A 27,066-nucleotide genomic window follows, 5' to 3' on the forward strand; every position below is an offset into this window, starting at 1 on the left:
AAGCATTCTTACGAAGAATATTCAACTTGTTGGGAACTGAAAACGAATTGAGGTATACAACCTAAACATTATCATTTAAATTTAAATAATTTTTTATATGAACCATTGCATAGGGCACTGATTTGACAAGTCAGTTGTCCTATATTCGAGACCTCAACCGGAAAGTATTCCTTGTGTCAGTAAAATCTTACCATTAGCCAATGAATGGTTCTGTCCGCTAAGAATCAGATGCGAAGTCTGTTAAACAGAACGGTCAATGTCTATAAAAGGAATTTAATGTCAAGATTGCGCTTTTGTCTCTGAATCTTAAAATATTTTTTGGGAATTAAAGTATATCTTAAGACTACTTTGTCAAATGCAAATGAAAGTGTTCCTACCAATTCTGGTTTCCACTGTTTAATGACGAGACACTAAATGTTTAATTTATTAACATGCTTTTTATCACAATTTATTGTATACCATGAATTTTCGTTACTCTCACTAGTGAAAATCTGATAAAAAATACACTTGAATAGCCAAATCCACATCTGATTGAAACCAAACATAACTCAACTCACACATTCTGGAATCTCACCTTGTTGTCATTGACGCGTTGCTAACCGGCCCCGTTTTCGATAGTCACAAAACTTGCCGTCAATTAATGATAATATATAATGAATTACTAACTAGTTGGAATAAAAGTTGATAACATTGAAAATATGCAAGCTCCGGTTCAACAACAAAAAAAAATCTTCCGTTTGCTTGTAAAATTACCACGCACTAGGCACCACTAGCTACTGCCGACGCCCGGCCCTGGTGACCTGATTTCGTTCGGCTTGTTCTTTCTCGCGAAGTTCTTTGATCGCACCGACGCTGCCCCACATCACTTTGGCCGTCACTTGGGTTGTGGCACCACTTCCGGAAACTGTCCCTTGCGAGGCACCACCGCCACCACCACCACCGGCAGTGGTTTCGTTGTTGTTTCGCCCTCCACTAGTATTTCTTGGCAGTCTCGGGTCAGCTCCGGATCGCACGGAATTGGCCCGACTGCCACGAGTTCCGTTCGCATTGGCCGCATAGGTAGCATTCACATAGTTGTTATTCTGATCCTTCTCGCGTTCACAGTTCTTACACTGGTAGGACATTTTCGTCACACACTTTTGAACTGCAGTAAAACAAACACCAACCGGACACCGAGCGGAATCTTATGCAACACAACACCGCCGCGTATTCGGACGCTATAGAAGAATATTGCGATCGTTTTTTCGAGTTTCGTCTTCCAGATGCAAGTGCGCATTGAAGTCATTCGTGTGAGCCCAAAAATACTGCTACGGTCCACTACCACACAAACGCTCTCTGTAAATCGCAGATCAGCACCTTGGTGGTCGTCAATTGCGATCGACTCTTTCCTCTTCATCTGACGGGGGTCTCTCGCTGGAATGTTATCTCCGCCGACAGCGAGGAGCGCCAAGCACCGAAAACCTCCACAGACCACTAAAAACAAAAACAAAAAAAAACTAGTACCACCAGCCCGGTCCTCCACCCCGCGCCATTCCGGATTAGAATCTTCACCAGGCCACCGTCTGCTGATGTTGGAGAAGCAATCTCAGAGAGGTTTGCAGTTAACGCACAGGTGTGCGTCGTATCTCATATCTACTTATATTTATTTCGTCTTTGCGGTTGCTCTTGGAATCACCTGTTTGATCTTCGAAAGCTCAGATCATCCATGTACGTGTGCAAGGAAATGCCGAATGTCGCCTCGTGGTGGTGTGGGTTTGACCAAGTTTACGCGACTGTGGGTCGTTGAACTTTGGTGCTACTTTGGCTGGCGAAAGCTTTCCTGCGGTGTTTCTCTTTTCTACTTTCTTCATTTTTGCGCGGGAGATTTCATATGATGGATGCTTTGGATGTTGGATGCCCAGTCGGTTGGTTGAGAAAGCTTTCGTTCAGTGCTTTCGGAGCATGGTTCTTCTTCTTCACTTCTGGTGGCGTCACCTCACTTGAGATGACGCCGATTGATGGCACAGCGATTTAGCTATATTGCCAGTTAGCTTTCGTTTATAGTCCAATGGACTTTCTTTTCACTGGACTACAAGTGAAACCCTCGCTATGTGACAACGTGGAGTCACCGAAGTACGGATGAAAATCCTTTCTTTCTCGCGAAATACTCGAATTTTCACCGCACTAACACGATACGACGTGTTCACTCGTTGAGGGTTTCACCGGAAGTGGAGCATGGTTGAAGTTATTTCGTATCGCGCGAATGCACTATGACATACAGTCTGTCATATACTATTTTTATTGTTTGAGGTATGTTAGTATTTGTGCCTGTTATGATTTGTTTATTCTTCAGCTTATTGATACTCGCATATGTTGCTGAACGTTAACGATCATGTATTGTACAATTGAGATATCAATAAAAAAATATGGATCTTCATCCTTTTTCGATTAAGTAAATTTGACGTTTTTCGAAGACGTCAGAATATTAATAAAACTGTTCTGATTCCGTTTTGTCTAACAAATTGTAGTAAGACTTTTAAATTATATTTCGCGCTTAAATCTTATTCGTCGAAATATTTTTTTTTCTAGGTTGGTATGACTGTCAGTGGCATCCGTGCCAAGTGTCACGTCAAAATATTCATTAGTGTTTAGTATACGTCGGCGATTTTTACAATGAATGGAATTATTCAACAGGAAGTTTCATTCAATTTGTGTGCGGAATAAAATTTTTGGTGATGATACGTTCAGAATGTTGCAAAAGGCCTTCGCGAGCAAGTGTTGTTGGTTGGTACGAGTTCTTCAAAGAAGGTCGAAAAAACCCACGCAAAACAAGTAAAAAATTAAGGTAATGTTGACAGTTTTCTTTGATTATCGAATTGGTGCACTCCGAATTCTTCCCGACCAACCAAACTGTCAGGAATACTATTTGAGTGTTATGCGTCATTTGCGCGAAGCTATTCATAAAAAGAGGCCGGAATTATGGGCCGACAAGACAACTCTTGGATTTGGCACCACGATAATGCACCATCGCTCACTGCATTGATTCTTTGTGATTTTTTCGCCAAAAATTCAACCAATATCGTTCCGCAACCACCGTATTCGCCTGACTCAGCTCCGTGTGACCTCTGTCCAGAGCTAATAACTGTCATTTTCATTGACTCAAAACAGACGAAAATTACAAGAAATTACTGTCACTCTCAGCTTCGCTTGCAAACTCTGAGAACCAAATCCATGTCCAGTCAATGACATAAGCGGGAGAGTAGTTTCAAAATTGTGTTTTTTCTTTCATTTACCCTTTCAGTCATTTGCAGTTTTCAGTGAAAATCCCATAGCATGCAGTGTCGATATTCAACCGAAACTGTGAGAAACGAAAATGACAAAAAAAGGTTTCACAATTACTTTTACCTGTTGGTGCTCGAAATTGTAGTAGTTTTGGTTCCCAAAGAGGTTCTGATATGTAATAACTTCGATTTGTCATATTTTAGTCTATCTTTATAGCCAAGCGTCAATGATTTTCAATACATCGATGAAAGAATGAAAATGATTCGTCTCTCTTCGTTTGTTCTGGTGTCGGCCATTTACGAATTAGACAGAGAAATATTGACAATGCGGTTGTTGGAATGGTTTCTTTCATTGAGAATGCGTGACAATTTTAAGCTCTGCTTCTGTCTATTCAGCAAACTCAAACGACCGCTCCGGAGAAATCGTTTTGAGCCAATTGAACACATCAAACGTGAATCGCTTCGCGCATTGAAGGCTATTCCGGAAATTAACTTTAACAATTGTTTCGAGGATTGGAAAAAAAGGTTGGCAAGTGTATTGGGGCCGGGTGGGATTACTTTGAGGGGGACGAAATAGATTTGGAAGAATAAATAAAGAATTTTGAAATTATGATTAATGTCGTTCTATTTTTTGCACATAGTAGTATCTAGTTTTGTGATGAATAAGTTTATAAATTATAAATTTTATAAATTGCTTGAGCTCAAATGAATATTTTAGTTTTCTTTTATGTTAAATATGGAGAATCAACCCCTTTCTTTATTTAAGAAAACATATTCGTCTTAAAAGTTTTCCAGTTTTACTGTCATTTTCTGATGCCGACTGACTGAGTCGAATGGTATATAACTCTTGTACTTCTATTCTAAAGAATTAGGAAAGGAAAAAGTGTAGAATATTGTATAGCGGTATGAAGTGAATGTTTTGTTTTTGTTACTATGAAACACTAATTGTGACCATCCATACTACAAATCTTGCCCACCTTTATGGAAATGTTTGGATACCACGCCAATTGAATTGTTCGTCTTTTGAAGTAAACCAATCAGACATCCAATTTTTGATTCTTTCGTTGGATTCGAAGAGCTGCACAGCCAATGCGTAGCACATCGATGAAAACTAAGAGTAGTTGAACAGGGGCCAAATCTGGTGAATACGCGGGTGGGGTAGCAGATCCCACAGTCAAATGCTTGTATATGAATCAGTTTTGCTTTGTGCGCAGGTTCAATGTCGTATAACAAAATTACTTTGCCGTCTCTTCTGACCCATTCTGGTCATTTTTCGATCAATTCATGGTCCCAATTGACATTTTTTTGCCTGTAGCGATTAGTATTAATAGTTTTACCAGGATTTATACACCACATCTTTCTGATCCCACCAAACACCCCTTCTTCCGAATCGATCTGGTTGGTCGACCTTGATGGTAGTCCCAGAATAACCCATGAATTTTTCCGTTTACGATACTTAAAATAAATCCAATTTTCCATCGCCAGTGACAATTGAAAGCAAAATAGTTTTAAATTTGTGTTTAAAATCGACAACTCGGCCGTGTCTCGTTTAGTAGAATCGTTCAAAAAGATTCAGCGGCAAGCTGGCAACGGAAAAAAGACTTGTAGTAGGTAATGTTAGAGACATAACCGCGAGATTGACGTAGGACTGCTGTCAACAAGGGGAAGATCCCTTTAAAAATGCACATTTATTGTGGTATATTGTTCTACTAATAAATTATCCATTTGAAGTAAAATCTCATTAGATCTTTGTGAAATGCTTTCGATTCTAAAAAGAACCGAAAGTTACAATTTCTCCAACTTTCAACACAGTTGACAATTATTTCCACGAACAAAATTCCGAGCAAATTAGTTGCCTCTCGTTCGGCGAACGGCGCACAAAGTAAATCTGCCATAGCGCCAAAGTTCCGCACCGAGTCGTGGCTCCCATGAAGTTGGACGTCGTATGGATTAGTGACGTCACTTATAATGATCGAAAATTGATTTTATAAAATGAAATTTTTGTATAAGAGGAAATCCAAGAGAGACACTGAAAATGGATTGGAACTAAATGATTTGACCGTAATTGCGTAATATCACTATCATCGATTTGTATATGTGTTCTCTTCGTTGTGTTCATACTTTGATGAATTGTTTGAAGCGAAAGCCGCACTGCGAACGGAGCGAATAATGAATATAATAGATCAAAAGTTCAAAAGAGTGGTTCTAACGGCTACAAAAATACTACCGTATAGAATTTTAAGGTTGACTACTTCATTTCGGATTATCATTTTTCATTTTTCGGGCCGATTAAATGTATACTTTCTGTTACTCGCACGCAAACGACCAGCAGCTGAATGATGTAATCGCGGGATTCATTTCAGGCTTTCAGAAGGTGGTATTTTCTACGATATTGATATGCCGTATGCAGGCTTTACGTGCATTCGTTTGGTGCGAATTTCGCATAGCGAAAAGTTCACAACCTGTCACGTTATTTTAGATTTGCACTAAACTGCTAATTTTCACCTTCGATTGGTAAGAAAAGTGATATTAATAGTTCTTTAGATAACATTTAGAGCCAGAAGCTGGATAACGCAATCGCTCTTGTTTGAAGCGAAACTGGCTTTGCGAAAGAACCGCAACTCATCAGTACGCAGTGCCGATAAATTCCAAACTGAACTAATTTTGGTTAAGAGCGTTTTTTTACGTGATTTCGTTTGTAGCTTTCTCACAAATGGGCTGTCCTAACGGCCACAAAAAAGAAAAATTACAGAATTTTGATGTCGATTATTTCATTTCGGATTTGCATACTTCATTGAAAGAAATTTTCAAAATTGTGTGTCTCTACGATATTAAACACGGTTCGGAACATTTTTCTCGAACGAATTTCGCACGGCGAAAAGTGCACGAAGCTAATTAAATTGTTTTAGATTTGCACCAAACTGATGATTTTTTGCTTTGATTTGCAAAAAATGTAACCTTAATAGTTTTTTTTTTTTTCATAAATACGTTTATTTCTTAAGGCAGTTTACATAAGTTTTTCTTCGCCGTAGCATCACTTTTACATAATATCCTTATCCTAATTTAATTCTAACATAGTCACAACGTTTTGCATTTATTAAAACATATTCTCTTATTACTTAAATATCATCTTAGGTAACTCGTCATTAATTATGAAATCTACTCGGAAATATTATTTGAACCAAACGATTAACTTCTATAAATTATAAAATAAGCTGTTATTTTCAGACATTTTGTTAATAATTTCATAAACTGTTTCGAGTTTGTTTGTATCATTACATTATTTTTATTCTAATTTAGCTATTGGTTGAACTCATGGTCGCTGCTGGGATCAGAACTAAGTCTTGAAAGGGGCCTTTATTAAATTGAAACTCCAGTTTTCTTTATGAAATGATAAATAAGTTTCATGTATGAAAGGTCACGACAAGCAAGAATGTCTCGAACTGGGATATTGGATAGTCTACCTTGGGTACGCAAAGAATTTATTAGTTGAGATCTGACATCACGATACTCCACGCATGTCCAAACGACATGATCAATATCTCGATAACCTTCGCCACAAGCACAATGATTAGTCTCGGAGAGCCCAATTCGAAGGAGATGTGCATCTAACGTGTAGTGATTGGACATGAGTCTGGACATCACACGAATGAAATCTCTACTCACATCCAGTCCCCTGAACCTTAATAGTTCTTTAGATAAAATTTAGAGCTGTTAGAACGGCTGTTTTTGTATAATGTTCACCATCGTCTTCCACTTTTCATTTTCTATTCCACCAATACAAACGACCAGAAGCTGGATGATACCATCATTTTTGTTTGACGAGAAACTCAAACTGCGAATGTCCAACAACAGATATGCTCACAGAAGAACTAGTTGTTGTTTTTTTTGCGCAAGCACCAGTTGAATGCCGTATATAGTTCCACTGCCTTCGCGTAGATGGCAGCCTGTTACATTTTCGTGTCGTGACATTTTTAAGCATAGCAAAGAAAGTTGTAAAGTCAAAAAAGCTGTACTTCCGCCTGGTTCGTCTATCAGATAAAGAAGCAGATCGACCTTCATATCTTCAAGGTAAAGAAGGCGTCTAACCGAACCGAAAAACCAAATACGGCGACTAAATCTCGTGATAGGAACGTCGAAATAGACGACTAGACGTACATTAAAGCAGACATCAAGCAGATCTCAAATACAGCTTTTCGTAGACAAGTTCCGTCTAGATGTTTTAGAGAAGTTTCGAAAGTCAATTGGACTTTCTCTGCGTGTGTTTTCATGTGCAGGGTAGTTTCCCAAGTAACACCTGTAACTAATTCATAGAAAAAGAAAATAAAACATATGCTACATAATGATCGCATGGAAGGCACAACGAAACACGCCGGATCATGATAGTGACAACGAAGTCAAAATAATGTTACGGATTCACATTTCATCATAGTATGTTACAATAAGTTTCAACGTGACTTTTTGGTAACCTTATTCTTACAATATGGTCGCATGGCTGCTTTGATTGCCAACTAGTCACCGCAATGAAATGTGACAGTAAAAAAGTAACACATTGCTACACTGTACAAGTTAAGTAATGATCTCATATCGGTTACCGAATTCGCTGTGATTCAAAGAAGAAGAAAAAGTCAGTTGAAAGTTTTCATACATTTTTCCGGCCTAAAAGTATCAATAAGTAAAGAAACATTACTCAATTTCAGAAGAAATTTTTATAGTTGAATCTGCGCTTATGCGAAGCGCTATTGGAATTCCACGAGCAATTTTCTGGTATTTGTGCGAATCAAACTTTATTTTGTTTTGAGAAGTATAATTTCTCTACAAAAGAGAATATCTGTACTCTTTGTCACGGCAGTATATGATTGGGAAACTTATGCAAATGGCTACCAGTGCCAGTGAATTAAATATTCATAAGATTGCAAAAAATCATTCATTTTATGGCACTTGGTCATCTGTTTTAATTTAGATATATAAAAACTAATACATGGAAAGACCGAAATCAGCATTTTGGCGAAAAAATTAGTTGAATTTCTGATTTTAGTTAGTTATTTTTTGAGACAACTAAAAAAATCTTACTTTTGCTAATTTAGATTTTTTAATTCTAATTCCCTTAATAATAATAAAATATTTGTTGAAATGGCTATTTTTTTAGTTGAATTCACCAATTAAACGTGCTGTCATTTCTTAGCTAAGGCACACTTCATATCCATTCAACTAATTTTTTAGTTGAATTGGAAAAATAAAACGTTGTTTTCAACCAACCTAAATGATTGAATTGGTTTCTGCAATTTGCAGCTATATGGCGCTCTGTCACGTTAAAACCGTAATGACTACTAGCCACTAGATGGCACACTACTACCGAAAAAAGTTTCAGTCGCGGTTATCTTTTCTATATTGGCAGGTATAAATACGATGTTGTATTGAAGAAAAAGCAATAAGCGAAACATAAACTTCTTTTTGAACATTTTTCTTCTAAATCGCTGTTTTCTTCATTCGACTTCGCGAAATCGACTCTCTCACTGAAAACTTTGAGCACTCAGAAAACAAAAACCGAATACAAGTAGTACACCGGACAGCGTAGCCCGGAATGAGAAGATACAAAAAACATCATTTGACGTGTACAATTAGAGTGCAACATTCGAAACTCACTTCACTGTTCCGCTTAAAAACATTATTACCCACAATCGCTTCAAATGCGCACAAATTCTGAATAAATACACTTTCCACTAACAGTTTACGTCATTTTTACATATCGGTTTAGAAATTTATATATGGATATATCGTAACACATGCGAAAAACATCAAAACAATTTGCGAGCAGTTTCAACAAGACTGTCCCTTTTAGCTTTTTAATGGTTTGTTTTGCTTTGACACTTCTCATGAGTTTTTGGCTAATAAACTTGTTAATAAAACCAATTTCATTTTTGTTTTCTTTGTGCTGTCCTTCAGTAATGACGGTGATAGATAAATAGAAACAAATTTTCTGATTTTAATAACAAAATTAGTTGTCAATGAGAATTTCGTGTTGAATTGAAATATTGCTGGTTTGTGTCCTGAATGTTCGCCAACTAAACACATTCTCTAAAAATAAGAGTTTTTTTCAGCAAAGTAAATTCTCAATTTTAACTAATTTTATAGTTATTTTGGAAATTTTGTTGTTGAAATCAACTAAATCAAAAACAGTAATACGAATTAGGCACAGAGCTAATTTCGGTCGTTCAGTGTATTAATTACCAAAAACATTCTATCTGAAAACATTTCAACTTTTCAGCTCGAAATTGCATACGACGGGAATAAAAGTATGAATATTATTTTTTGTCGATGTGTTCGAACCCAAAATATCGATGGCGCGCACGTTTTTACTAAGTACAATGATAAATTTCACCATAAATATGGAGTAGCACATAGTTTATTGGTTTTAAGCAAGCTTGAATTCTACAATTCAGTTTAGATCATTGGATACAAATCTTTGTCAAAAAATGTTGAACGGAAAAACTTCAACAAATTGTAACCAGACACAAACGTATTTTTTTCCGTTGCATTGTGACTGATGTGCAGGCTGGATCAAATCAAATATTCGTTAATGAGAACTTGTTTGACAACTCCCGTCTCTGCGGGAACATTTACGAAATTTCCATTTCATAACTGCCTTCCCATTTCAATTTTCCAATCTGCTTCCCCGTTAGATAGTAATCATTTTTAAAACGGCTCTACATCTCAACAAAGGCTAAAACACAAATCGTTAGAAGAATGCCTGTTGCCCTGTTTTTCGGTCCCACAATGGTCACACTCTGTGTTGGCGGGATCTGGCATCATACCATTACGCGAAACCGTTGATGGGATGGCACGAAACCAACGATGTTTTTATGTGCCAAATGCGGTAAATCTGAAAATTATTCTAAGCTTTTTCACGAAACTCTTGTTTCACAATAAACAACTAAAAACGAAGTTAAAATAATTAAAATACAAAAACGTTTAGATCAAATTTTAGTTACAAAGCGTGGAAATTTTTTTTAAGTGAAGTAGAAGGGGCTTATGTCGTGAACTAGGTTTATTGACTTAATAAATGGAATGATTTACAAGGTAGGTACCTATTCGTATTTTACTAATGATCTTAATATATTCGTGACTGGAGGTGTGACATCATTTTCAAAACACATGTTTTCGGGATAACAAAGTGGCAAACACGCAATTAACGGATTTTGATATTGATTGTGGGATATGTTGGTACCTTCGATATATCTTCGATTTTAACTGTAGATACATTATTAATATGAACCATATCGAACTATTTATGGTGCCCATACTTGTGTTCGGTGCGAATTCAACTAAAAGCTTTCACGATGCGAAAGCTCCCATAAACGAGCAAACAGCGATTCTACACGTGACGATGAATGTGTGCGTTGGGAAACGTTAATAAAACGTATAGCGCATCTGAAATCGAGTTTTTGACTTCAAATAAAAGGAAATTGGGGTTTGGTTTGAACACTTACAGCTCATTCAACTGTGTATCAATTATTATTATTATTTCACCTCTTGATTGGAAATATTGCTGAGTTTCGATATGAATGTATCAAGCCACGTATTTTTTAAATTATATATGATTGAAATTTTGATGAATTGCGAGCAGTGTCCTATTTTGTCAGCTAAAAATCTAAGACGCTTTGCTGGCTCACTGGATTTCCCTAACGGAGACAATGGTTTTGAAGGAGTAACCGATCTATCTAGCTGGGAAGCATCGCTCTAATTAGTCAACTTATTCCAACGCGAAGCTGTAGGGAAACACGCGAATCTATAAAGGTGGACCTATGCGCCGATCAAAATTGTCAACATCGGCGGCCAAAGAGTCATTTTGACCAGCGGCGGCGGCGAATCGGCGTGACGCCATTTCCTGAAAATATCGGCGGCGGAGGCGGCGCGATTCGACGTAATCAATTTTAATTTTAATTAATTAATTATTTTAATATTGAATCACACAGGACACCTAACCTAACCATACCCAATTTTACACACTTCTGAACATTTCTCATGTTTAATTGTAGTTTACCCAAAAAAAGTAGTAGTAATCATAATCGATTTTCTTCTACTCCGAGTTTACTATTATTACTGATATCTATTTGTACCATTGAATAAACGAAAAAAATGTTGCAAATCACTACTGCCGATATGAAAATTTTCGGAAGAACCCTCCTTTTCCATGTTTCATTTGCAGGTGTCGCTACCGGTAATTCAGTTTTGCGATAATGTGCCAATAGCTCAAAACCTTTTGAATAACGCCAAAAAATAGACTGAATCAAATGGCATTGGCTTCGGTTGACGTCGATAGTACTAGTTTTCAGTATAAGTAGGCGGAAAATGCTTTCGTGATTAATTTTCAATGAATTTTTATGAAAACTGTAAAAAAAATTCCACATTGATAAAATTATTTTTTTTTGGCCGATCTAATATAATCGGCGGTATGATTAAAATGTGATAACCGGCGCGCTGATCATCTTTTTCCTAAATTGGCGGCGTGTCGAAATTATCGGCGATGGCGCACAGGTCTAGTCAGAGGAAGGTAGCTGCTAGACAATAAGACACAAAGTGCTATAAAACGATTTGAAGCTTTACATGGTTTTTCTATGATTTTGTGTCATGCAAGTTTAGATGAAATGCTTTATTTTATTTATTTATTTATTCATTTAATCAACAGACAAATTTAAGTCCTAATGATTGTTTCTAAGAATATTTAAAAAATTTTCTCTTATTCGGCTGCGGGAAAAATGAAAATCGAATCCCGTCGAAACACCGTTGAAAGTTCGTTGCAATCCAATGACGGCACCGTTGATTCCGTAGTTAGTACGACGTAGAGGCAATCTAAGGAGGTTGTTGTTGCGGAGAGCTCTGGAACGAACATTGATGTTGATTTGACTAAGAAGTGCTGGGCAATCGATATTGTTCGTCAAGACATCGGCAATCAGCATTGCACGGAACAGGTCACGACGCACTTGTAAAGTATCGAGTCCGATAAGCATTCCCCGGCTTTCGTAGCTCGGCAGCTGATGAGGGTTGGTCCAGGGCAAATTTCGAAGAGCGAAACGAACGAAACGTCGTTGGATTGACTCAATTCTGAGAGCACCGTTAACATAGTGAGGGTTCCATATCACTGAGCAGTATTCGAGTGTTGAGCGAACAAGTGAGCAGTAGAGCGACTTCAAACAGTATATATCTGTGAAGCGCTTAGAAAACTATGTAACCAATATGCTGCTTGTAATTCATTTGTTCGTCTAGATAAACTCCAAGATCCTTGACACAAGTGACTCTTTCAATCGTTGCATCATGGAGGCAATAATCAAAGGGTCTTTCTTACGAGTGAATGTGATAATAGAGCATTTGCTAATGTTTAAAGTCATTCGGTTGATCTCGCACCACCTTGAAAAAATGGTCAGTTGACGCTGAAGGTATGAAGCATTCTCTGCACTCTTGATTATTTGGTATAACTTTAAATCATCAGCAAAAGATAGTCGTGGGCCTTCCAGTGAGTAATTTACATCGTTGAAATAAAGGAGGAAAATCAGTGGATCGAGATGGCTTCCTTGAGGTATTCCGGAAAAAAGCAAAGAACTCCTGCGATAGACTGTCATTGATTTTAACCGCCAGCCGTCGATTGCAGAGATACGATGGCATCCATCGAAGAATACTGGATCCGAAACCCAGCCTATCCAGTTTGGCGATCGTGATAGTGTGATTGATTTTATCAAAAGCTGCGGAGAGATCCGTGTAAATAGCATCCGTTTGGAAGCCATTAGACATAGCATCCATTATGTACGTCGTAAAAGATAAGAGATTAGTAGCAGTGGAGCGTTTCGGCATGAATCCGTGTTGAGTTTCCGCGATGTATTGTTTACAGTGGTCGAAAATTGGCTTAAGAACTACTAATTCGAACAATTTAGGTATGGCTCTTAGGGCAGTAATTCCACAATAATTGTCAATGTTCTTTTTGTCTCCTTTTTTGTAAACTGGAAACATGTAGGAAGATGATAGTTGAAACAGTTGGCATAAGGGAGTTACTATTGCACTTGAACATCTTTTCAAGACAACTGCCGGAATACCGTCGGGTCCAGGCGAGTGTGAAGGTTTAAGTTTTACGATTGCCGTTAGTATAGCGTCGATGTCGATATTGATTGAATTCAAAGACTGGCTCGATATGGGAACATTAAGAGCCGCCTGAGAGATTTGGTACGGGCTTAAGGACTCTCTAGAAAAAAAGGTTGGAAATTTTTTTCCTAAACATATCGCTTATCTCTTGCGTGCAGGAACCAGTTTGTTGTTCGTAAAACATGGTCGAGGGTAGGTCCGATTCCTTTCTTAGCTCGTTTACATGTTTCCAAAATGATTTTGGATCGGACTTTAGCCGCCTTTGCACATTGCGCAAATAGTTCGAGTAGCAACGCTTGGCTGTCTTTTTGTATGCTTTATTTATTTGCATGTAATTCTGTCGAAACACTAAGCCGCCATTCTTCGAGTATTTCTTCAATGCGGTCCTTTTTGAACTTTTCAAACGTATTAGCTCTGCGGTTTGCGCTGGAGCCTGTTTGGAGGGCTGGATAATTCGCTTAGGAACGTATTGATCGATTGCATACGTCATAACGTTAGAAAAGGTTTGAGTCGCAAGATTAACATCGTCGTTGTCAAAAATTTCACTCCAGGTCAAGTTAGAAAGAAAAACAATGATACTATTGTAGTCGGCTTTTTTGAAATTGTAGCTGACGATGCGAGAATTATATCGGTCGTGCGACGATCCATCTGATTCGAGTACAATGTGGAGCGGAGGGTGGTGTCTAACGGATTTCACCAGAGGAAAGGGTGCTGCGATAATTCTGGGTGCACAATCGGATTGGCTCGAGAAGCAGAGGTCGAGTATTCTGCCATTCTCATTTTGAACGTGATTCACTTGACGTAACAGGTTGAGACTGTATCGGTCAAGCAAGTTCGTGATACCAGTGTGGAAGGAAGAATGCAACGCATCTACATACAGGAAACCGTCGGAGACGGGGAGCCATTTCAGACCGGGAAAATTGAAATCACGAATCAGCGCATACATAACTGGGAAATGATGAATACTTGCCATGGAGAAAAGTTTGGAAACCCCCTTCACCGCATCCGCCCACAGGACCGGGACGGCTGATGAACGCTGGCGGCGACGGCACGACTGGGGCGGGGGTGTCGGAGGCTTCCATTAATCGAACAACGGTGCGTCCCAGTGTGTTACATCCAGTTATTGTCGAGCAGCATCCACTTGCGGCGATGCAGGCGTAGGAGACGGGTCCACTACAGGAGGAATTCGAAATTTTTGAGTAGATTTGTCCTCAAACTCGCGAAAGTAAATTCCTTGTGGTTACGTTGCGGGATTTAAAGCGACGGACTCCAACCCTCGATCAAGACCGACTTTGAACGAGACAAAAGTCATGGTGCTAACGTCAGCACCTCTGGCAACCAATTTAACAACAACCGGATCCTGTGCTAGTCCGAGATTGGCTCGTACCATGGCAGAAATCTCGTTATTCGTGACATCAGGTCGAATACGGGACAAATAAAGCCAAAACTTATCAGTCGATTGTTCGCACACTGGAACATGAACGACGTTATCGCCTATAAGTTTAAAACCCGATTGGCACTCGGAAGCTTTTTGTTCGATATCAAGTCCACGAGGTCTTTTAGCCGGACGACGATTGTCCAAGGATGGCCAGGGCCGATTGAATGGATTGGGTGTCCGTGGAGTCGGTCTAGATAATGCTTTTATCTCACTCTGTAAGCCGTTTATTGCCTCCGTGAGTGATACCAATGGCGACTTCTCGTCTGCAGCTTTCGTAATAGTGCGGAGATGCGAGTTCTCGAACAAACTAGCGCAAGCATCGCACATCCAGAAAAGATTTTTTTGATGCGATGTAAAATACCCCAAAAGAGCACGTGAGACTCCCGAGCATGCCATGTGAAACGAGCATCCACAGTATCCACGGCAAACTACTGAATCAATACCGGTAATGACTTGACTGCATTTAGCACAATTTTTCTCCATGTTCATCCAGGGAAGCGCCTTTGATTAGGCTATACACCAAGCAGATGACTAAGTATGCGAAGAACTCGATCAAGACGATAGCTTATTGTTTAAACCACAAAGCGACAGCAGCTGTACAAATAGCACTAAGCGCAGCACGAATAAACGTAAATCACTAGCCAATATGCAATTGATGGCCAAGAATAACACCTCACACAGATTCAAACAGTTTATAGTCAATCACCAGTTGAAATATGAACTGTATAATGATGCGGAAAACAGTTTAAATTGCAAAAATAACGGACTTTTAAAAACACAACAAACTTAATTGAACAGTGTTCCCAGAAGATGATTTATTATGTCGTTTTCATCTGAGAAATTTGCGAGCATTCCTGGGTAATTTTGAAGTGTGTAAGATTAATTTCTAATTCAAATAAGATGAACTCGATTAATTATCGAAAACGCAACATAGTAGTAACGGTAGAGAACTTAACGCTATAAAAATAACTGCATGCATGCAAAACTTGAATACAAGCTTGGCGAAGAGAAGCTTAAATATCGAAATCCGTTACGCTAGTACCCAGTGAAATTTGTCGACCCGCATAAGTCCGATCATCGGTCCGATTATCGGACCGATTGAGCACGATATGGGGCCGATCGTAGCGCTTCGATCGGCCCGTCATCGGACAATTCTGCACCATTTGCATCAACCGCGTCGACCTGAAAAAGCTTTATGTTCACATTATGTATCGCTATAGAAACAGAGCGAGGGAACATCAAACAGGTCCCCGATATATATGCACATAGGTATAATTGTATATACACTGAAGTTTTTTTTTATGCGAGTTTACGTACCACAAAAAAACCGCATAACTCTGAAAATTCGCATAAAAAACCGCATAACTCTGAAACTTCGCATAAAAAAGTCGCATAATTTAATTTCGTCGGATATAAGACAAACACGAATCAATGCAAACAGAGTCTGGGTTCGCGTTTTTGTTATTAATATCTCCAAAAATCGTCTCATTTTTGGTTCATCTTTCCCCCCCTGTGCATTGCTTGGCTAATGTTGCGCTCCTACTGACAGTAAGAACTCTTCCAAAGTCGGGGTTCGTACATACTACAACTGGTTTGTAAGTGCAGTGAACTATGCATTGAACCGCTAACCTGTCAAAATTGTTCCAAACAAGGCCTGAATCTAAATTGAATAAATAACACATAAAATCATAGTCAACAGAAGAAAATCCAAAACATTCTCGCTAAATACCTAGAATTGTACCTATTTATGTAAGATGCATTATGCATAGACTATGATACAATAGTTCATGATTACACGATTATTATTCACGAAAATGCCCATAGCATGAAAGCATTCCTTGTGCTACTTTTAAGCTGTTCTGCAAATACTAATGCAACAAGACATAGTCATAAATATCATTCGCAGTTATTCCCACATTTGGCACTACGGAAATCACTCGCCTAATTCACGTTGATCTTTATGCAGTGTAGGATAACTAGAATAACCGGGAATACAAAGGTCGATGTTGAAATGCTCACCTGTTGCTATTATGTACAGTCCAATGTATTCCTATAAAACATAGCAAAATTTACAAACAGATAATAAAGATTTACGACAGTGGAGAAAATCCGACAAGGCTGAAGCGCACATATGAGGGAAACAAAACATAATACTCTCAAAGTTACCTAGGGAATAATCGGTGCTTATCTTCTTCGTTCGGCAGCGAATGCGCGACCTAAAAATTACACTCCACTAAATAAGGTGACAAATCTGACAGATCCATATAGCCGCATACCGCAAGTCCTTTCGGATGGTGGCGAATGTAGGGCCGTCAACCGCGTCAACTACGTATAATATGTCACCGAAACGAAAGTGCCAGCCATCCACTCTAATAATGTGGCCAAGCTGAATGTTGCTTCTTGCAAGTGGTAACGAATGGTATCACAATAAAAAGCGAAGATTTATATCTTTCCAAGGTGATTGGGACCATATTGGGTGACGTCTGCGAATGTTTGATCTTTAGGTCGTCCCTCCCCCTTTTGTGGTCGTCACCAGTCAGCAGGTGGGGGTTTTTGCTTATTAGTTAGGTTCAAACAAAAAACATGCAAATCCAAACTAAATTACATGTGGCAGCGTGACACAAATCTCTTTTTTTCCCACGCACCAGATTGCCATTAGTATAGGCGTACGCAAACTGATACACATAATGTATGTAAATAGTTTGCTTGGTATGCCACTGGACTTGGTTCTATCGTACCTACAGAGTTACAGACAGACTTCATCATATTCGCGCTTCTCCAACAGGCTGACATTATTTATGGCAGTCTCCGCATTAAATAGATAAATGGTACATTCGGTGTGAGTGAAAAACCACGGCACCCCCGCACTGGTTTTAGCCGCACCCTGTATCGATATATTGCATCGATAAGTGGAGGGAGAAATCATTTGAAAAGATAAATAAAACTGCATATCATAAATACTTCATCGAGTGGATCTCGGTCGGCGGCACAATGAAAATAAAAACGTACGAAACCCATTCAATAAAGGCGTTGGTAGTTACAAGAATAGAATCGAAACATACATGCATGTGCCCATTTATGTCGGTTCGCATGATCGTCCTGTTTAGACATTTAAGTACATTCATTTTATCGATCGCAGACGTGCAGCGAGGTGAAGGACAATAGTAATATAAGTTTCAATATCTTCAAACCTATACAATTTATATTGGAAAAATTATTGATTCGTTACCCAAGTAACAATTTTTGTTACGCTAGCTTGTTTGTGACTAGTTTGCAACCAGATATTTGAGTGATTGTTACTTACATTGCTGGAAATACATTTGTTCTAGTTTTAGTTCTATTATAGATCGCCTTCCAGCTGCTGAATTTGTTCTAAGGTTTTGCTTCAAATGTTTTTATCCATTTAATAGCGTTGGTGGCGTAAAAGTCTATTACTGACGTTACAGTTTGTTCGGTATGTTGGATGCACTCATGCGATTCTAGCATTCATCCGTCCGTTTCTAATTCTTCATTCGAAACTATTTTATTTTGAATGCTGTAACTCAATTTAATATCGCATATTTGGTTACATTTGCGAATGAGTACTGACAATAATCGACGACGCATTTCCTCTCATTGTGAAATCGGAGCGAAACATTTTCATGAGCGCTAACAGAATCGTGATTCTGACAAAAGTGTGATTCAAAATGTATAAAGCATTTCTAAGTTTGCATAGAAAATAATGAGCAACTTAAGTAAATAATAATATATTCTATATGTTAAAAGGGAAGAAACTTTCTCATATCATATAGTTCCGTAGTGGGGATTCAACTTCCGGTTCCGGTTGGTTCAGAGTATTGAGTGTGTAAACCTTCTATTTTGAGAGTGTGTTCTTATAAATGTCAATGTAAAAAGAAAGAAATACTTTGAAACCACTCAGTAAGCACTTCTAGTTTAGAAATTTTGTTGGTTATTTGCCGAATAAATTCAATTCGAATACATTGGCGCCGGAAGCATCGGAAAAAGACATCAACAATTTCAAAATAAAACTCACATCGATTTCTCAAATTCAGTTGAACCTATTTTCTCAAAGTTATATTCAAATAAAGAGCCTTATAATTCCACTAGATTCTATTTAATTTAGTCGAGATTCATCTTGTGGGTATAGCAATACAGGGTGAATGTTTAAATTTTTTAAATTTAGTAAAATCTTCTTAATACCGGTCTCAGAGAGATTTAGGGCGATTTTCACAAGAATTTATATGGTTTCAAAAATTTTCTATGAAATTACATCCAAATCCGACTTATGATTCTGGAAAAACAGGATAATGAATGGATTAACCATCCCAAGTAGCACATGTAACTTGTTCATAAAAAATAAAAGCAAAACAGATGCTGCATAATGGTCGCATGACAAACCCGACGAAACAAGTCGTATTATGATGGTGACAGTGGAGTCAAAATAATGTTACGAATTGACATCTCATCATACTAAGTTACAATAAGTTCCAACGTAACTTTTCGGAAATCTAACTTTTACGACGTGCTCGCATTGACTGTTTTTAGTCGCCAACTGGTCACCGTAACAAAATGCGACAATGAAAAAGTGACACACTATAAAACAAAGTTAAGTAATTATTTCATATCGGTTAACGTATTCGTTGAGATGCAACAAAGAAATACAATTACAGTGTCAGTTGAAAGCTTCCGTACATTATCCCGGACAATAATATTAAATCAATAAGTAGAATAAGTAGAACATTCCTTCAGTTTAAAAAAATTGGCTATAGTTAAATCTCCGCTTATACGCAAATTTTTTACCGGTACATGTGCGAAGCAAACTTGTTTTGGGAAGTACATTCTCTGTACCAGAGAAAATATTTCTGCACTTTGTCACGGCAGTGTATGCATGGAAAAACTTATGCCAATGGCTACCATTATGACCAGGGAATGAAAAATTAATTAAATTTGAAATAACTGCAATTTTTAATTATTGCGATTGTTCAACTGTTTTAACTTTGGTGTATGAAAAAACTAATATTAATCATAAAAAAGTTCTATGTGAACAAATTTCGACTTTTTAGTTGCAAATTTAATATGACGGGCATAAAAATATGAATATTATTTTGTATGTCGATGTTCTGAAACCCAAAATATCGAAAGCGCGCACGTTTTCAATAAGTACAATGATTAACTTCACCGTAAATATTGAATAGCTCTTAGATTTTGAGTAGATATAGTGAGTTTAAAGAAGATTGAATTCTATATTTTATCTCTGATAATCGGATGCTAATTTGTGGTCGTAAATGTTGAATGGAAAAAACATCAACAAATTGTAACTTGACAAAGGTTATATTTTCTGTTGCATTGTGATTTATTTGCGCGCTGAATCAAATCAAATATTCGTTACTGAGAAGTTGTTTAGCAACCCGTGGTAAGTCGCACAAGCTCCGCCTCTTACGCTTTTCAGGTTACATAGCAGTTATAATGCACGTTGCAAAATCTTCTACTTGTTCCATGAATTTGTGTCATATAAGTTACTGTCATTGAAGTGTAATAACGTGTGCTACTTGGGATAATTTTTGCTACAATAAATAAATTTGCGGAAATATGATCACAATTTTATGTTAAATATTCAGTTGTGTGACATAATTTCAAATACATTCCTTTCGTGACCGTCGTATCGATCGGATGGTAGTTTGCATTAGAGCAGCTGTGCGTTAATCCATTCTAATCCGTTTCAAGGTCATTTAATATCAGATCTTTTGTTCGTGAGCTTGTGCAGTAGATCAATACAGTATAAACAATAAATACCGTTAGACAGTGCCGGGTGCTATTGTGTTAAAACAATAAGAACAGTGAACCGACGTTTAGTGTGGTGCCGTGAACCGGTGCTGTGTGCATATTAATTCTCGGAGGTCGTTGTAACTAACGCTTGGCCTCAGCGGCCGAGTTGCTACGGATCATTAGCTAAGTATAATATTTTTTCCCTTCGTGTCCCTTTATCGTCTTATATTTTGACTCCCCCTATAATTTGCGCGGAACCTCAACCGCGCTATGGCAAGTCCATTAAATTCTCCCCTGCCCCCCGAAGATAAAATGGAAACAGATTTTAAATCTGCTCCAAATAGTAAGACTCACCGGGTTAAACAGTATCCCGAAGAGCCTTCACCCTCGGCCGGCCTTTATGTGGTTTATTTTCGGACCAAAGAGAAGAATAAACCGCTTAATATTTTGAAAATATCTAAAGACTTGGAGTCGAAATATACAACATTGAAATTTATTTCAAAAATTCGTCCCGATAAGCTCAGGGTCTCGTTGACCAGTCTGAAACATGCTAATGAGATCGCTCGAAACGATCACTTTACGCGGGACTACCGCGTTTATATACCAGCTCGCGAAGTCGAGATAGACGGAGTGATCACGGATCCAAGTCTGACATGCGAGGACATTCTCAAACATGGGGTCGGATGTTTTAAAGATCCCTTGCTTAAGAATGTCAAGATACTGGACTGCAAACGTTTGCATTCAGTATCGATCGCCGCGGATGGGACAAAGTCTTATCCCCACTCGGACTCGTATCGGGTGACCTTCTCCGGCTCGGCTTTGCCGAAATTCGTTCTCCTGGCCAGGGTTCGTCTACCTGTACGACTTTTCGTACCACGGGTAATGAATTGCACTAGTTGTCAACAACTAGGACACACAGCTTCCCATTGTGGAAATCGGCCCCGCTGCTCGAAGTGTGGAGAGAGTCATGCGGATGGCGTTTGCGACAGAGACATTGAAAAGTGTCTTTACTGTGGGGCGGCCCCGCATGACCTCACAGCATGTTCTGCGTATAAATTGCGTGGAGATCATTTGAAACGATCTCTCAAGCAACGATCAAACCGCTCGTTCGCAGAAATGCTGAAAATCGCCACACCACCTGAACAGAACCCCTACACCTGTTTGTCTGCGGACGATTGCGACTCTGACGATCCTCAAGAAGGTACATCTTCAACTGTCCCTCGTAGTTTTAGGAAGAGGAAAAATATATCATCTCCTAAACTCCCTAGAAAGGGTTCGAAGATATCTCTTGAAGGCCCTCCAAAAGTAACAGCAGAAGGAAGTGTTGGTAAAAAAAACGAAAAGAAGAAGCCAAAAGCTCCTAGTTCCGGAGACTTGAAATCGGAGAAAGAATATCCAACACTTCCGGGGACACCCAAAACCCCGAAAGTCCCCAAGGAACCAGAAAACACATCAAGTGCTGGACTTGTAAAATTCAGTGACATTGTGGACTTTATATTTTCCGTCTTCAACATTTCTGACCCCCTAAAAGGTATTTTGATGACTTTCCTGCCAAAAGTTAAAATGTTTTTGATGCAGCTGACTGCAAAATGGCCCCTCCTCTCAGCAATCGTTTCCTTCGATGGCTAATTTTTCGAACGAGGTCAAGGATTCGATCACTGTTTTACAGTGGAACTGTAGAAGTATCATCCCGAAAATAGATCCTTTTAAATACTTAGTAAATAATCTGAAATGTGACGCATTTGCATTGTGCGAAACTTGGTTAACTTTTGATGTATCACTAAACTTCCACGATTTTAACATTATTCGCCTGGATCGAGATAATCCCTACGGAGGAGTACTTTTGGGGATCAAAAAGTGCTATTCCTTCTTTCGAATTAACCTCCCCTCGATATCAGGTATTGAAGTTGTCGCATGTCATGTCACAATTAAAGGCAAGGACCTTTGTATTGCTTCCATCTATATTCCCCCTAGAGCCTCAGTTGGGTACCACTGGCTCAGCAGTATCATGCAACTTCTTCCCGCACCGACGTTAGTTTTAGGAGACTTTAACTCTCACGGTACGGGATGGGGTTGTCTTCATGATGATAACAGATCAGCTATGATCCATGATATTTGCGACAACTTCAATATGACAATCTTGAATACGGGAGAAATGACACGAATTCCCGCACCACCAGCAAGACCAAGTGCGCTGGACTTATCCCTCTGCTCGACATCGCTACGGTTGGATTGCACGTGGAAGGTAATCCCTGATCCCCACGGTAGCGATCATCTGCCTATCGTAATTTCAATCGCCAGCGGATTAAGACCATCGGAAACAATCAATGTTTTGTATGACCTCACACGAAATATTGATTGGAAATGCTACGCAATATCGATATCTGAGAAACTAGAAACAACACAAGAACTTCCTCCGGAGGAAGAGTATACGTTTATGGCTGGCTTGATTCTCGACACTGCGATTCAAGCTCAGACGAAACGTATACCCGGCGCGAATACTAACATTCGTCCTCCCAACCCGTGGTGGGACAAAGAGTGCTCATCACTGAACGCGGAAAGATCTTTAGCATTCAAAAAGTTCAGAAAATATGGAACACCTGATAATTATAGAAATTACGCAGCGCTAGATAAGCAAATGAAGAACTTAGTTAAAGCAAAGAAACTAGGTTACTGGCGACGGTTTGTTGACGGATTAACAAAAGAAACATCGATGAGCACTCTTTGGAACACAGCCCGACGAATGCGCAACCAAAACACAACGAACGAAAGCGAGGAATATTCTAACCGCTGGATATTCGATTTCGCTAAAAAAGTATGTCCTGATTCTGTTCCGGAACAGAAGATATCCCGCGCCGCGACTTCGAATACAAACGAAACACCGTTTTCGATGGTAGAGTTCTCACTTGCGCTCTTGTCGTGTAACAATAAGGCCCCGGGGTTAGACAGAATTAAATTCAACTTGTTGAAAAAGCTTCCTGACTCTGCCAAAAGGCGCTTGCTGAATTTGTTTAACAAGTTCCTCGAGGATAATATTGTTCCACACGACTGGAGACAAGTGAGAGTTATCGCCATTCAAAAACCTGGGAAACCAGCCTCCGATCACAATTCGTATCGGCCGATTGCTATGCTTTCCTGTATCCGGAAGTTGTTCGAAAAAATGATTCTCTTCCGTCTAGACAATTGGGTCGAGACTAATGGTTTACTTTCAGATACACAATTCGGCTTCCGCAGAGGTAAAGGAACGAACGATTGTCTTGCGTTGCTCTCAACCGAAATTCAAATGGCATTTGCTCGTAAAGAACAAATGGCATCAGTATTTCTAGATATCAAGGGGGCTTTTGATTCAGTTTCTATAAATATCCTATCTAAGAAGCTGCACCAGCATGGTCTTTCGCCGGTTTTGAACACCTTTTTACATAATCTATTGTCCGAGAAACACATGTATTTTGCACATGGTGATTTGTCGACAATACGATTCAGTTACATGGGTCTTCCTCAGGGCTCATGCTTAAGCCCCCTTTTATACAACTTTTACGTAAACAACATTGATGAATGTATCAACACATCTTGCACGCTAAGACAACTTGCCGACGACAGCGTTGTGTCCATTATAGGACCCAAAGCTGCCGATCTCCAAGGACCATTACAAGATACCCTCGACAACTTGTCGACATGGGCTCTTCAAATGGGTATCGAGTTCTCTACGGAGAAAACTGAGCTGGTCGTATTTTCAAGAAAGCGAGAACCAGCACAATTACAGCTTCAACTAGGGGGTGAAACCATAGCTCAGGTCTTCACATTTAAATATCTCGGGGTCTGGTTCGACTCCAAAGGCACCTGGGGATGTCACATTAGATATCTGAAACAAAAATGCCAGCAGAGAATCAATTTTCTTCGCACAATAACCGGAACTTGGTGGGGTGCAAACCCAGGAGACCTGATCAGGCTTTACCAAACAACGATATTGTCTGTAATGGAATATGGATGCTTCTGCTTCCGATCCGCCGCGAACACCCATTTCATTAAACTGGAAAGAATTCAGTATCGTTGTTTGCGTATTGCCTTAGGTTGCATGCAGTCGACTCATACGATGAGTCTCGAAGTGCTCGCGGGCGTCTTACCGTTGAAAAACCGATTCTGGGATCTCTCATATCGATTGCTAATCCGATGCGATATCTTGAATCCGATGGTGATTGAAAACTTCGAAAGGCTTGTCGAACTCAATTCTCAGACCCGTTTTATGTCCTTGTATTTTGATTACATGGCTCAGAATATTAATCCTTCTTCGTTTGTTTCCAACCGTGCTCATTTCTTGGATACTACTAATTCTACTGTGTTTTTCGACACATCCATGAGAGAAGAAATTCGTGGAATTCCGGATCACGTGCGCCCTCAAGTGGCCCCAAATATTTTCTATAATAAATTTAGAACAGTCAACTGTGAAAAGGTGTTTTACACTGACGGATCAAACATCGACAGGTCCACAGGCTTCGGAATCTTCAATCAGAACATCACCGCTTCGTACAAACTCAGTGATCCGGCTTCAGTCTACGTCGCAGAATTAGCTGCTATTCAGTACACCCTCGAGATCATTGAAACCTTGCCCAAAGACCATTACTTCATAGTCACGGACAGTCTAAGCTCAATAGAAGCTCTCCGGGCAATGAAGCCAGGAAAGTATCCCCCATATTTCCTGGGGAAAATACGGGAACATTTGAGAACTTTATCTGAACGGTCTTATTTAATATCGTTAGTCTGGGTCCCTTCGCATTGTTCCATTCCGGGCAATGAAAAGGCAGACTCATTGGCTAAAGTGGGCGCATTGGAAGGTGATATTTATGAAAGACCAATCTGCTTCAATGAATTTTTCAGTATCTCTCGTCAGAAATCTCTCGAAAGTTGGCAAACTTCATGGAGCAATGGCGAACTGGGACGATGGCTGCATTCCATTATCCCTAGGGTATCGACGAAACCTTGGTTCAGGGGGATGAACGTGAGTCGCGATTTCATTCGTGTTATGTCGCGGCTCATGTCAAATCACTACACCTTCAACGCACATCTCCGGCGTATTGGAATCGTGGAGAGCGGTCTCTGCGCTTGTGGTGACGGTTATCAGGACATCGAGCATGTCGTATGGACGTGTACGGAGTATCGTGACGCCAGGTCTTTATTAAAGGACTCCCTAAGGGCCCGAGGTAGACCACCTGAAGTTCCGGTCCGAGATGTGTTGGCTAGTCGGGATATCTCTTATATGCTTCTTATATACCAGTACCTCAAACACATTAATATCCAAGTGTAATCTGTTATACCTCGCTCAGAAAGTATAATCTCCACCTACAGGTTCGACACTAACATCCGCTCGATTCTCTAGATCACCGTCCCTATCCACCATCTTCATTGGAACTAACAAGATCTTTTTTTGTCACTAACTTTTCGTTCCCCCCTTCCATGTCTCTTCACCATCTCGATGGCAACTAATTAGATCTCTGTAGTTTTCAGACATTTTGTTTCCATACCCCCTATTTACCTCGGTTTTCACAATATTTACTTTTTTTATTTTCTCATCTCTTCGTAACATCACCATCACCGCCTACGGTCCTACGCTCCAGACGATGACCAGCATGCGGGCCACCCGCCGGGCCTTCGTAGCCTGGGGGTGTTTCCCGCGGACCCACACGAACCGAAAGGAAGCGGCCATACATATATAGCACCATTTGGAATTCATGCAATATTCAATTCACCGACACCTGCCGAATACCAGCTAAAAGCTTTTTTCAAAAATTCTAGACGACATAATCTAATGATACTATTCTAGTTTTAAGTTAGTCGTTAATTAAGATTAGGAAATACCCTTGGCATCTTAGAGCTTAAGCAGTGTGCCTGAAAATATATATTATACTATTGAAAAAAAAAAAAATAATTTCAAATAATTCAAAATTAAACTTTCCTGAAATTTTTGGTATAAACGAGTATCAAAGAGGATAATTCATAAGGATCGTTTGCCTTTCTCGTATTTTTAAAGCTCATAGCTCAGTGATCTGTGAAAGGATTTATATAATCTAACTACCAATAGAATCGAAATTGTTCAACTTAAACGTGTATAGCAAAAACATTGAAGTATTTCAATAGTACACTATTGAAAAACCTGTCTCATTTGACCCATGTTAACAGTGGAGATTACACAAAATCAGCCGTTCTAACGACTCTAAAAGTTTTCTAAAGAACTATTAGGATTTCTTGCTCGCAAATCGAAGGAAAATATCCTCAGTTTAGTGCAAATCTAGAACTGTTTGATTTGATTTGTGCACTTTTCGCTATGTGAAATTCACAGTAATCTAGATCAAGGGAAGCCTTCTTTGTTTTTGCGAAAAATGTGGAAAAATCATACAATTGATCAACTAATTGATATTCGGAAGTGTTGAGGAACATGTCAGTTGTTTTCGTATACACGACAACCCGTTATGT

The 27,066-nt window shown here is 39.2% G+C and overlaps 2 protein-coding genes across 3 annotated transcripts in view; both read right to left on the minus strand.

Annotated features, from left to right (window-relative positions):
* The window catches only part of LOC131440325 (uncharacterized), a 233,637-nt gene that overhangs the window by 99,446 nt on the left and 107,125 nt on the right, over positions 1-27,066 (minus strand). The window contains exon 1 of one of the 2 annotated variants that reach the window (XM_058611498.1): positions 575-712. The exons of the other annotated variant lie outside the window; for it this stretch is intronic. Within the exon in view, the coding sequence (XP_058467481.1) occupies positions 575-585 (11 nt within the window). The 5' untranslated portion in view covers positions 586-712. Of the gene's footprint in view, positions 1-574; positions 713-27,066 lie in introns of those variants that run through there. 2 annotated transcript variants of the gene reach the window in all.
* Positions 771-1,514, minus strand: LOC131440330 (uncharacterized). Its single transcript, XM_058611507.1, has one exon. It carries the CDS (start codon positions 1,122-1,124, stop codon positions 774-776), a length of 351 nt encoding a protein of 116 aa, XP_058467490.1. The 5' UTR covers positions 1,125-1,514; the 3' UTR covers positions 771-773.

This window comes from Malaya genurostris, chromosome 1 (assembly GCF_030247185.1).
Source record: "Malaya genurostris strain Urasoe2022 chromosome 1, Malgen_1.1, whole genome shotgun sequence".
NCBI lineage: Eukaryota > Metazoa > Arthropoda > Insecta > Diptera > Culicidae > Malaya > Malaya genurostris.